Genomic DNA, 11,654 nt, shown 5'->3' with positions numbered 1-11,654 from the left:
ATCAGAGATTATATTGAAGATACCTGTGACAATGACAGTAAAGGTCACAGAGTCTCCAGTGGTCTCACATATGTAATCAGCTGAATCCTCAGTAGTTGCTGCTGGTATGATGAGTCTCCTGTGGACTCCATCGGTCTCCAGGAAGAGACCATCCGTGTCCTCCAGCTGCAGGCCATCACGGAACCAGCGGACTTCTGCCTCTGCCTTGGAGATCTCGCAGCTCAGAACCACCTGCTCTAAAGCCCACCAGCAGAGCTCCACATGTGATTGGTTGGGAGACACTATACACACAGGGGGTTCTGGGAAATAAAAGAAACAATGAGGCTGAAAGACAGAGAAGCTATGGAAGGAGTAGGATTTTGTCCCAGAGATATGAAAGAGCCTCAAAAAGTGTCTATGCACCCAAAGTAACTGGACAGCACAGCAGTGATGAAGAATGATCCACACCTGTTATGCTGAGTTGGAAGAACGCAGAGTCATCACCTGTGTCACACACATACTCTCCTGAATCCTCAATGGTGCTGTGGGGAATGACCAGGGTCCTGTATGGCCCCTCACTCTTCAGTTTGACCCGGTCTACCTCTGGCAGCTTCTGGCCGTCCTTGTACCAGTGCACGACACTGCTGGAGTGGGACAGCTCACAACTCAGGACCACCTCCTCTGATAGGTACAGCTCTAGGTGTATGTCCTCCTTGGGGTGGACGATCATCACAGGAGGCTCTGTGGAATGAGGTAACATGAGAATGCAAGCACCTTAAAGACACACACTCACTGTGTTTATTTTAGGGAAATGCTCCAAACCTCGTATGTGCACTGTGAAGAGCACCTTCTCGTCTCCTGAGCAACATGTGTAAGTCCCAGAATCTGACAACTGAGTTGACTGGATGATCAGCCTTCTTGTGGTGCCACAGGCCTGGATGATGATGTTGTTGTCTCCATGGTGCTTTTCCATTCCATCTTTGTACCAGCTTACCTCTGCGTCTGACCTGGACACCTCACAAGACAGGATCAGAGGGTCCAATTCCACAATTCTTCTGTGATGGTCTTCTTCAGGCATGCCCATGAATGTTACAGGTGGTGCTGGAGATAGGAAAGCAGCACTCATTCAGTGGCCACGTTACTATTATTCATATTATTTCAAAATCCAACCAACAATTCACCTTGAACGTTGACCTTGAATGTAATGACGTCATCACCTAAACTACAACTGTAAATTCCAGAATGGGAGAGGTCTGCTGATTGGACAGTCAGCTGTTTCACAGTACCCTCTGACTGGATGTTGAGTCCAGTCTGTGTGAAGAGCTCGACTCCATTCTTGGACCAGCAGACTTGCTCAGTGGGGTCTGTGACCGCACACTGCAGGATGATTTGGTCACCAGTTTTGACAGATGGGTTCTTCTCAATTTCGGGAAGTTCTACAAACCTTGGCAGTGGAGCTACATTTAATGTTACACAAATATGGTAAACAGCATATGAGGTCAGGGAAAGATCCTATTTCTACTGATCATTAATGGACAAAGGGCAGGGAACGGTACTGACTGTATGCTAGGGAGCTCAGTATGACACCCCATTAAAACCAAGACCAGGAAGACCCTGTGTGGAATGACTTTAAGCTCACCTTCGACCTCAATGTTAAATGTGATGACATCATCACCGGAATCACACCTATAGGCCCCAGAGTGCAAGAACTCAGCCGACTCAATGATGATCCTTCGCATGTTGCCCACCGATTGGACAAGAAAACCGTTCTTGGTGTTCAGCTCTGCCCCATCCTTGGACCAGTGGACAGGGACTGTGGGGTCTGACAGCTCACAGTACAGTACGATTGGCTGCCCAAGCTCAACATGCTTGTGTGAGTCCATCTTCAGGAGAGGTGTAAACATTGCTGGAGCTGCGTGAATAAGGACAGTCATGCATGTTGTAGTAGGATTTAAATGACTTGCACTACACACAGAGTGTACAGATGCATTCTTAAGACATTTAGCTCAGCATTGCCACCCCCCATATCTCAATATTCTGTTTTCTCAAGGTTCTCCAGTTTGAGATGTTTTGGACAGTGTTGGCAATGGTAACCTGGAGTAGAGGTTTGAGAAATGGATAGAATATTACACTAGTAAAAACAAACAGTGTAGGAGCAACGATATAGCTGGGCATACCCTGCAATAGAAGGAAGGCAGATTCTCGGATCCCAGTAGCAACAAAGGTGACTTCTGTCCTGTCATCACAGAGCTCCACCCCTTGAATGAGCAGGGAATGGCACGTGCCAGATTGTTGGGTGGAGAATTGGCCATTGTCTTCAACCTTGGTGCCATTCCAGAACCATGATCCAGTGGCTGAGGCAGAGAGTTGAATTATGAAGTGGGCCTGTTGGCCCCTACGCACCAGGACATCCTGCAGTGGTCCTACCACCCTGAACACAGGGACTGAGACACAGAAAAACACAGTTAAGGGGGCATCATCTCCACAAGCACCTACACTAGAGGCCCAAATTGTGGAAACACCTAGCATTCCTTGCATTACACTTAAAAAATTTGTACACATAGTGGCATGGTGGTGCGGTGGGTTAGCACTGTTGCCTCACACGTCTGGGACCAGGTTTTGAGTCTCCGCCTGGGTTACATGTGTGTGGAGTTTGCATGTTCTCCCCATGTCATCAGGGGGTTTTCTCCTGGTACTCCAGTTTCCCCCCACAATCTAAAGGCATGCTGTGGCTCGTTGTTACTAAATTGTGAATGGTGTGTAAGTGTGCCTGTGATGGGCTGTTCCCCATCTTGTGCCTGTATCTTCCAGGATAGGCTATGGACCCCCTGCAACCCAGAAGGTTAAGTGGTTTGGAAGATGAATGAATGGAATTTGTACATGTATATTGTGGTAATGTTTAGAAACAATCAAAGAATGTTACAAATATTGTGCAATGGACAATTAAATAACTGGGGCAACAGTTGAATAAAGGTCTGCAATCTCTAAAAATTGGAACTGTTTCCAAGATTTTATCCACTAATGCAAACTAGCAGGTAGAATGAGGAGCCTTGCTGAGGCTGTGGGATCAAAATATAGTGGAAACTGCTTATAGTGATCACAGTTATAGTGAGTGATCACTTATGTGGATCAAAAAGCTTGAGATTCATTCCTGTACAAATACTGTTTAAATAGTTTGCTTATAGCAATCAAGTAATATAGTAATAAAGTTTACAGTGTTCATTTCAGGGTTTTTATACATGACGACATATGGAAAAATTAAACTACGTTTTTTTTTTTTTTTTTTTTACTTTATTATACTTTACTTTACTTTGATGGCCCTACTTTGCCTTGCAGTAACCCGTCTGCTTCTACCTGTTGCATGCACGGAAAACATTAAGGGAAAAAGAAACTCTCAATGAAAAATATAGTTTCATCAAAGTTTATGATAAACTGCCAAAAACAAGCCAATGAGAGGCAGCAGCGAAACCACAATAAGATATATTTTATATACAGTACTGTATTATAATGTATTTGAGTTATACATTTCAGGGATTTCATTTGTACAGTACTGCAATTTGAAAAGCATTTTAAAAAGATTTAACTGTATTTTGAAAGAGTCAGTAAAATTTACTAAATAGCCATGCTGTCTATTCTATTACCTTATTTTCATGCAATATACAAATGTCAATTAGATGGAAATCTGCCTGAGACATAAAGAGAGGAAAAATATTACATAAAAGTTATAATGATCATCCGCTTATAGTGATCAATTTCACCCAGACAGACGTGATCACAGTTCCACTGCATTTAGTTTCGGCTTACGTGGGTCCATATTCTGCAAGCATGGTATTACCATAATAAATAGAATCCACTGAACTTGACAGTATTGATAATCGGAATGGTGAGACATCAGTGTTACATCAGAACTCAAAATTCAGAAGCAATGTGGGAGTAAGACTGGTGTAAGACTGTAGCCCGTCACTCTTTGGACACCCTGAAGCTCACTGAAATGCCACGAGGCCTTTGTGAAGACACACAGCCTGATACTGTAACTATATGCTGCAAACAGTCATCAGCACACTGTGTGATGTTATATACATCCCTTTACCCCCTCAGAGTAGGATCCTCATGGGAGCCTTTTCCTCACCCAAGTGCACTGAGCCGGGGAATTCCACATGGCTGCTTCTGCCATACTTGTTCATGCTGCAGACACGGAAGCGATAGTCGGCTTCACCGGGCACGTTGTCACCCAGCACCTCTGCCGAGGTGGCACCATCTGTGGTCAGGCACTGCAGCCACTCCTGGGAACCTACTTCCTGTCGCTCCACCACATACCCCAAGGGGGAGCTCTTGTCTACATCCTGCACCAGCACCCAAGACAGCAGGGCTACGTTGGCGCAGTTCTGGCAGATCTGAGCATCTGAGGGGCAGCTGGGTGGGGCATGTCTGGCAGCTATGAGCAGGGAATGAAAAGAGCAGCCCATGAAATAGAGACACAGGTGGGAAAGTAAGTAAGGCAGGCAAGAGAGAGAGATGGTCACCTTTCACTCTCAGTTTGGCCGTAGTCCGGGACCGACCCACAGTGAATGTCACTATACCAGTGTCCTGCAGCATGGTGTCAACAAACACCAGGATGTGGGTTTTACCGAAGGACTTGATAATGGTGTGGTGGGTGTCCCACAGCTGCAGTCCATCCTTGTGCCATTTGCTGTCCATCTCATCCTCAGCCACCTCCACACAGAAGGCTGCATTTTCACCCTCCAGGACCTCCAGCCGGCGTGGGAGTCTGCGGATGATGGTGCCTAGGGACCAAGACATCCCACAAAAACAGAGAAATGTGATGGGTTACACACCCAGCACATAATACACTCTGCTGGCAAGGTGAGCACCAAAGTACACTTGTTATTGGAAGCCCATCCTAAATGAGTAAATAAACATGCTGTCACCTCTGATGGCCAGTTCTGCAATGCTCCTGCTGCCATCTGCTGTTTCGCACAGGTAGACACCATCGTCGTCAGCACCCACGTCACGGATGGTCAGTCGCCTTCGCTTGCCCCACTCCTCCATGCTGTACTTGACACTGGCCTGCAGCCGCCGGTCCTCCAAGTACCATGTGACCGGGGCGCTGTCATCGGCCACTTCACACTCTAACACGGCCAGGTCACGCTCACAAGCATCCACATCCCTCAGTGGCTGCTGAAAGTGTCCACGAGGCTCTGAGGGGACAGTGGCGGGGGAGTGGAGGAAGTAAGGGGGCACATGTGACATAGCTGTCATTTCAAATAATCCTGCCAGCCGGCATGTGCAGTTCATCTGGAAAGCTGAACTGCTGCTGGTCTTCAATGTTTATCTCAGCGCTTAAGTATGCAATACAAGGTCCTATACCCCCTGCCAAAACTCCCAGGTTTTCATTTGAATTTCAGGCCATCAGGCTCACGTCTTTGACCCTAATCACTCATTCCCATGGGCTGTGTTCCCAGTAACATCATGAACAGCTTTTTCTGCTCCTATATTACCATTGCCCACATTCAAAGCGATATATGATTACAGAATGTTACTGGATCAGTTCTCACAAGCACCATGGCCTAACCATAACCTGTGCTCACAGACGAGCTTGTCGTACCTTTGACGTACAGGTGCACAGCACTCAGGGTTTGTCCAGCCATGTTGGACGCCACACACACGTATGTTCCGATGTCCTGCTGCTTGCAGTAGAGCACCTTGAGGGTGAAGTAGCCCTCGCGGTCCTCATACAGCAGGTGGCGTCGGCCGGATCTGATGGCCTGGCCATCCTTCCTCCATAAGATGTCTGGTTTGGGCTTCCCTGTCACATAACAGCGAAACTTGGCATGCTTGCCCTCTGTCACTGCAAACTTCTTGACTTTGCTGGGGTTGAGGGAGGGATCGTCCCTGAGCAGCGGGATGTGGTACCGCCCACGGCCCTCCCAGTGACTGTAGCCATTTTGGATTGTATCTTCTTCCAGGTTGAGCCTGTCCACCAGAAGCATAGCGCTGGCCACCACTTGTCCAGCTGTGTTGCAGGCCCTGCAAGTGTACACCCCCCCATCGGGGCCCCGCACCCCAAAGATGCAGAGCTGGAACCAGCCACCATCCTGGCTTCCCTCGCTGTAGTGTCCACTGTCGAAGATCTCATTTAGCTGCCGGCCGTCCTTCTCCCAGGTAACCTCGGGGAGGGGATGTCCCCACAGCTTGCAGGACAGCATGACGTCATCACCAAGGCACACACGGGCAGACAGCGGCCTGATGAGGACGCGGGGCGCACACTCCATCTCCTCCGTATTCAGGGGAGCGTAGCCATTCGCAACCCTCCCTGCCTCACTCTCTGTGGGCTGCCTCCTCTGCTCCATCTTATGCTCCACCTTCAGGGGGATGTAGCCATTGAAAGCCAGAGGCGATTGCCTTCCCTCAGCATTTATTTTGGTGTCCTCATTGTTCATAGTCAATCTTCTCTCCTGCTCCTTGCCGTCCATCTTCTGGAAAACTGCCAGATTATCTTCAGGTAGCCTCTCATGCATCAGCTTACTCTCCAGGTTCAGGGTGGAGTCCGAGTTCTCCATGGTTAACCTCATCCCCTCTGTCTTACCCCCTTCTTTCATGGTGATGTCATTGTCCTCCATGGTTGACCTCATTCCATCCATCTTGCCCCTGCCCTTCAGGCTGGTGTCCCTGTTATCTGTTATCCCCTCCACCCTCAGTGTAGCAGCTGCGTAAGCCTCCCCGACACTGTTCTTGATCTTGCAGATGTACTGACCAGCATCCTCTGGTGTTGCTGCAGAGATTGTGAGACTGTAGACATCACCATTCTCGGTGGGACAGAAGTGCCCTCCCAAGGGGATCCTCTCTCCGTTCCGCTCCCAGACCACCTCAGGATGAGGATCTCCGCTGATCCAGCATGTCAGGATGGCGTCAGAACCACCACATACTGTGACAGGACGGGGGTAGGCCCGGATGCGGGGGGCACCCACAAATGCATCCATTGCTGCTGCTTCCCTGCTTTGTTACACACTCACCTGGAGAGATGGAAACACAAGTGGTTGTTCGGACAGGTTTCAGACTACATGCTCTGTGCTGAAGGCCTCATCTGGCACACCACACACCTCCCAGCTTTATCTGCTAGGTGTCAGGAGGGGCAATGTCACATATTTGACTCACTCAGTACGTTTACATGCAGACTAAGAAAATCTAATTATTGTGTTAGTCCGACTAAAACTGGACTTTTAAAGTGCATTTCTCCAAGCAAATGTCTCGAAATCAAGACACCCAGATAATACGATTAGGAATCAATTTACTTCTGCATTTATACATTCAATTGGACTCAAACTGGACTAGGTGTTCTGCGCATGCTCCAGTTTCCCCCCTGGGCTTTGACCCAGAAGTAACAAAAGAAGCTGGTATGAAGAAGAAGTTTGGAGCATAGCAGAGGACATACAGCACGTACGAAATGTACAGCGCTGTAAAGCTGTCCAATTCACCACTTAACAAAAGGGTGCTTACTACCGCGCCAGGTACTGTACTTTTGGTACTTTAAGAAGGTACCAAAAGTATGATACTTAAAGGTGTTGGTTTTCCATTGGTGTAAAAACTGGTGCCAGCACCGAATGACATTACAACGTAAGGCGGGTTTTTTTGTAATGAATTCTAAAAATGGCTGTAGTAGTATTGGACACATGCAATTCTTACATCGCTAGTCAGCTAGATTAAGATCAGGCTTTTTCTAACTTACAATTTGGTATGAATATTATAGCACAGTTAGTTTAAGTCTTACTAAAACAGTTTTACTCTGTCATAGGAAAAAAACCTAGCAATTTTAATAATTATTAATTTTTAAGATTATCTAGTATATGATTAAAAATCAGTTTAAAGTTTACCTCCGCTGCTTGTGCATGAGAACTGCATATGTTCTCCAAAACAATCATATTCATTTTCATCCTTGCGGGTTAAATCACTCCTAGATGGGGTTGTGAGAAAATTTTGTCTTTTTCTTGTTTCATAAATACCCCAATATTTATTACAGCAAAATCAATACCTTGCTGTCATAGTATATTATACAAAATACTTTACTTCTTGTTATGCTATCCTGATCTTGTTTCTATCTGTCACAAACCCGCTAGGACCAATAGAGGGACGTTCTACAGAGTCTTTATTGCACAATGCTGTAGCACTAGAAACTTAGAGTGGGCAGAATCGTGGTCGTACAGCCAGGGTCGAAAACTAGGAGATCGGGAAGGCTGGAGTCAGGATCCGGATTCGTTGTTGGGGTCGCAGGCAAATGGGTCGAGAGCCAGGATATCCGTCCGGTGACACAGACACGGCACACGGGGGGTTCACGAAGAGGAAGAGCAAGTGGAGGAAGGGCAGGAGGGAGGTCGAGACGGGTTGTAGGAAGAGTCGGGCAGGGCAAGCAGGGTGGAACGGAGCTAAACGAAAGACAGGGAAACTTATGCTCAGTTTGAATCTAATCATCTACAATACCTCGCACCGGGCTGCAGTGTTTTCGTGTTTATATCGAACGTGGAGTCCCGGTATTGGTCGGGGCTGCCGCCTCCCATTGCCTGTTCACCGGCGGGGCGTGACACTATCTGTTATTCTGACCAGACTGCAATTAAAGCTTGTGTCACTTAATTTGTCCATGCACCCATTATTATTAATTTTATATTTTTTACGTCTGTGACAAAATAGGTCAGCTGGAAAAAGCCCAGTACTAACAAGCTAACAGAAACCATGTCGGCATGTATTGTAGCGGAGTTAGATATACTTCGCTCAATGATTCGATTCTCCTCCCGTGTATGTATACTGGGACAGGGCTGTAGTCCATATAATGGCGTTGTCACGCCCACACGGGCGGGACCAAGCAGCTCCAGACAATTGTCGGCTAATCGCTCCACTTCTTAAGCTGACGAGCCCAGAGGCTCAATGCGAAGTATTGTTGCCATTATTTCTAATGTGCCTTACCGAGCGACAATTTTGTTCACCCCGTAGGCCAATAGAATGTTGGGTTATATCTCTAGGTGTGTGGGGTTTAAGTCAAGGGAGGTGATGTTACATTTATATAATTCCTTGGTAAGACCCCACCTAGAAAATTGTGTGCAAATTTGGTCACCATACCTTAAGAAGGACATTGCTGCCTTAGAAGAGGTGCAACGGAGGGCTACGAGAATGATTCCTGGTCATATGAGAAGAGGTTAGCTGAGCTGAATCTGTTTAGCCTCGAGCAAAGGAGACTAAGGAGGTACATGATCCAGGTCTATAAGATTCTAACAAGTCTGGATGCTGTTCAGCCAAATGGCTATTTCAATATTAGTTTAAATACTAGAACTCGTGGCCGTAAGTGGAAATTAGCGGGAGAACATTTTAAAACAAATTTGAGGAAGCACTTCTTTACACAATTCCCGGATTTTTCATTAAACCTGTTCACTACAACATTACGGGGTCTGCCTCCTCTCTCCTTGCTGCACGTCACAGGCGTAGTCGAGCTATGACTGTAGCTCGACTAAGCTGTGCATGTAAACGTGGTTATTGACAGTTCATAGGCATGTTTTCTTGGGTGTTAAATGGATTCTCTGCTGGGGGGCAGATGAAATGAAACCCTGTAATCCAAAATCAGGAGTGGGTGATGTAGGATCACTGCCCTGAAAGCAGAGCCTTGTTCACTTTCAGGGAAAGATGCACAAAAACTACGCACCCCAAAGCCATGGTGGATGCAAGATCCTGCTCATTGTGATATGGGAGGAGCCTGAAGATTTTGGCCAATAGGAGCTGCATTCACAGCTGATGCTAAATAAAACGCAGTGGGTCTGACCTAAGCTCCCAGGCTGCAGCACTTTTGGTGGCCTCGCCACCTCCTATTCACACTTTTAGCTGTCTTGTACTGTGCCTAAGCATGACTGCCCCGCCTCCCCACTCTCTTGCTGTCCTGTGCTCTCATTTAATTTAACAATCCTGCCCCAGGCATGCATTCGTCATCACTGTGTGACTTTTTTGTGCTGAAGAAAACTTAGGAAGGATCGCACAGCAGAATGGAATTAATGATTAATGTTGTTATTTCATGACTTATTTGGAGTCATTGGGCACGATGACACATATAGATTTATCAAGTATGCAATGCAGTGATTTTTATTTATTCATGCTGTACATTTGCGCAGACTAATTTTGCAAGGGATGTCTGTACTGATAAGGTACCGTGGTACTGCATTTTTGAAAGCTGTTCGGTATTACATTTCTTTAGTACTGGTATTACAGTACCAGTCATCTCTAACGCTAACCTCTGAATCTGAAACATGGACTCAATATGTCAGAACCACTGCCGAATCTCAATTACATCCTATGTCAGAAATGCATGCATCATGCTGTATAGCAGATTAAAATGTCAACTAGTTAAATATGATCTCCCGAGCTTCAAATCAGAGATTTATGTAAGGGATCTTATAATGCAGCAAGTTTCTGAAATGTTTGCTGCTAACACAATCTGTATGCATCATTTTTTTTTTGCAGCACAGTTTTGCAAAAAAAAAATTTTTTTTAAGTTATGCGATCTGTACAGCCTACCTGATCCGTTCCCTTAGGGGGGCAAATGCGCATGTCACCATTGATCCATTGATGTCATGTCTGTGTACTGCAACTGGGCACGGTTAGTGATCACATTAGACGCATACTGTGCCTGAATCCGACTAATAATTCTGTGGCCCACCTCATCAAGTGGGTCAGGGCATGGTTAAGCCTAACATGCTAGTCAAATGAATTGGATTTTGGCTGTCAAATATGCTTGGGCACAGTACAAATCGGCTAGTGTGAGTCCACCCTAAAAAACCAGCCTGGACTGCAGTGGGCGATGTCTCTGAAGGGGAAGTTTCCCCGGAAGGCTGTTGACAATCTGGGGAACCCGATCTCGCCATGGAATCCCGCTGTCCCACTTGCTCTCACACACAGTCCTGCATGACTCAAACTCTCTGTTTAGCTGCACCACGTACAGGCATGCTGGGGCATACCACACAGGCCCCTTCACTCCACCATCACACACTCCCATCATTTTACTGAATCCCACTTTCCTAGCATGATGTCACCCTTTGTGAATTCCAACAGGTCGTCTTATCTCAGTCGCTAGATGAACCGGGACGTTTCCGATCTAATCTACATATATACATGCATTTTAAATACAACAAAGAATATACTTCTACAGCAGCAAGTCAAGGCATGTTCCAGAATTCCCCCAAGCATGTCCTCCATTCCTAATGAAGATCAGCACCATGTGACACAAACTGCTTAAGCCTCACGTCTGCCACTCACATTTAATGACAGTGACCCCCATCACTCAGATTTAATGAGAGCGACCTCTGACCCCATTACTGCATGTCCTGTAACCCTCTCATCACCTACCTGCTTCCTGTCTTCACAGGTCCACAACCATCAACTTTTTGGCTCTCTTCCTGAAGTACCACAAACAGCGTCTGAAATCTCCCTTAAATATTCTCTCCTACCAAATGCAGTTTGGTTTGTAACCCTATTTCTCTTTTCCCAGTGTTCAATCTCCCCAGCATGTGAAAACCGGCTTTATGGCAGAGCCTCCCCAGCTCTGTGTGTGACGATCAGTCCCTGCAGACTCTGCTGCCGACACTCCTTGACCCTCATTTTCCAGGCAGCACCGCTAAACACTTCTGCAGCTGCTGCAAGTGGCT

General features: G+C 46.7%; 1 protein-coding gene across 9 annotated transcripts in view; it reads right to left on the bottom strand.

The window, feature by feature from the left end:
- Positions 1-11,654, bottom strand: part of obsl1a (obscurin like cytoskeletal adaptor 1a) — a 21,058-nt gene extending 9,404 nt beyond the window's left edge. For 2 of the 9 annotated variants that reach the window (XM_023809976.2, XM_023809979.2), the window contains exons 1-11: positions 11,356-11,654; positions 5,585-6,992; positions 4,908-5,177; positions 4,503-4,763; positions 4,109-4,414; positions 2,157-2,423; positions 1,619-1,891; positions 1,161-1,436; positions 802-1,080; positions 448-720; positions 24-299 (exon numbers count right to left, since the gene is read on the bottom strand). In XM_023809976.2, the coding sequence (XP_023665744.2) occupies positions 24-299; positions 448-720; positions 802-1,080; positions 1,161-1,436; positions 1,619-1,891; positions 2,157-2,423; positions 4,109-4,414; positions 4,503-4,763; positions 4,908-5,177; positions 5,585-6,959 (3,856 nt within the window). In that variant the 5' untranslated portion in view covers positions 6,960-6,992; positions 11,356-11,654. Of the gene's footprint in view, positions 1-23; positions 300-447; positions 721-801; positions 1,081-1,160; positions 1,437-1,618; positions 1,892-2,156; positions 2,424-4,108; positions 4,415-4,502; positions 4,764-4,907; positions 5,178-5,584; positions 6,993-7,850; positions 7,872-8,178; positions 8,400-11,355 lie in introns of those variants that run through there. The other 7 variants (XM_023809973.2, XM_072717027.1, XM_072717028.1 and 4 more) reach the window with 6 other exon arrangements.

The sequence above is a fragment of the Paramormyrops kingsleyae genome, chromosome 1 (assembly GCF_048594095.1).
Source record: "Paramormyrops kingsleyae isolate MSU_618 chromosome 1, PKINGS_0.4, whole genome shotgun sequence".
Classification (NCBI taxonomy): Eukaryota; Metazoa; Chordata; class Actinopteri; order Osteoglossiformes; family Mormyridae; genus Paramormyrops; species Paramormyrops kingsleyae.
Note: the sequence above shows the minus strand (reverse complement) of the source record. Positions and strands in the feature narration are given on the sequence as shown.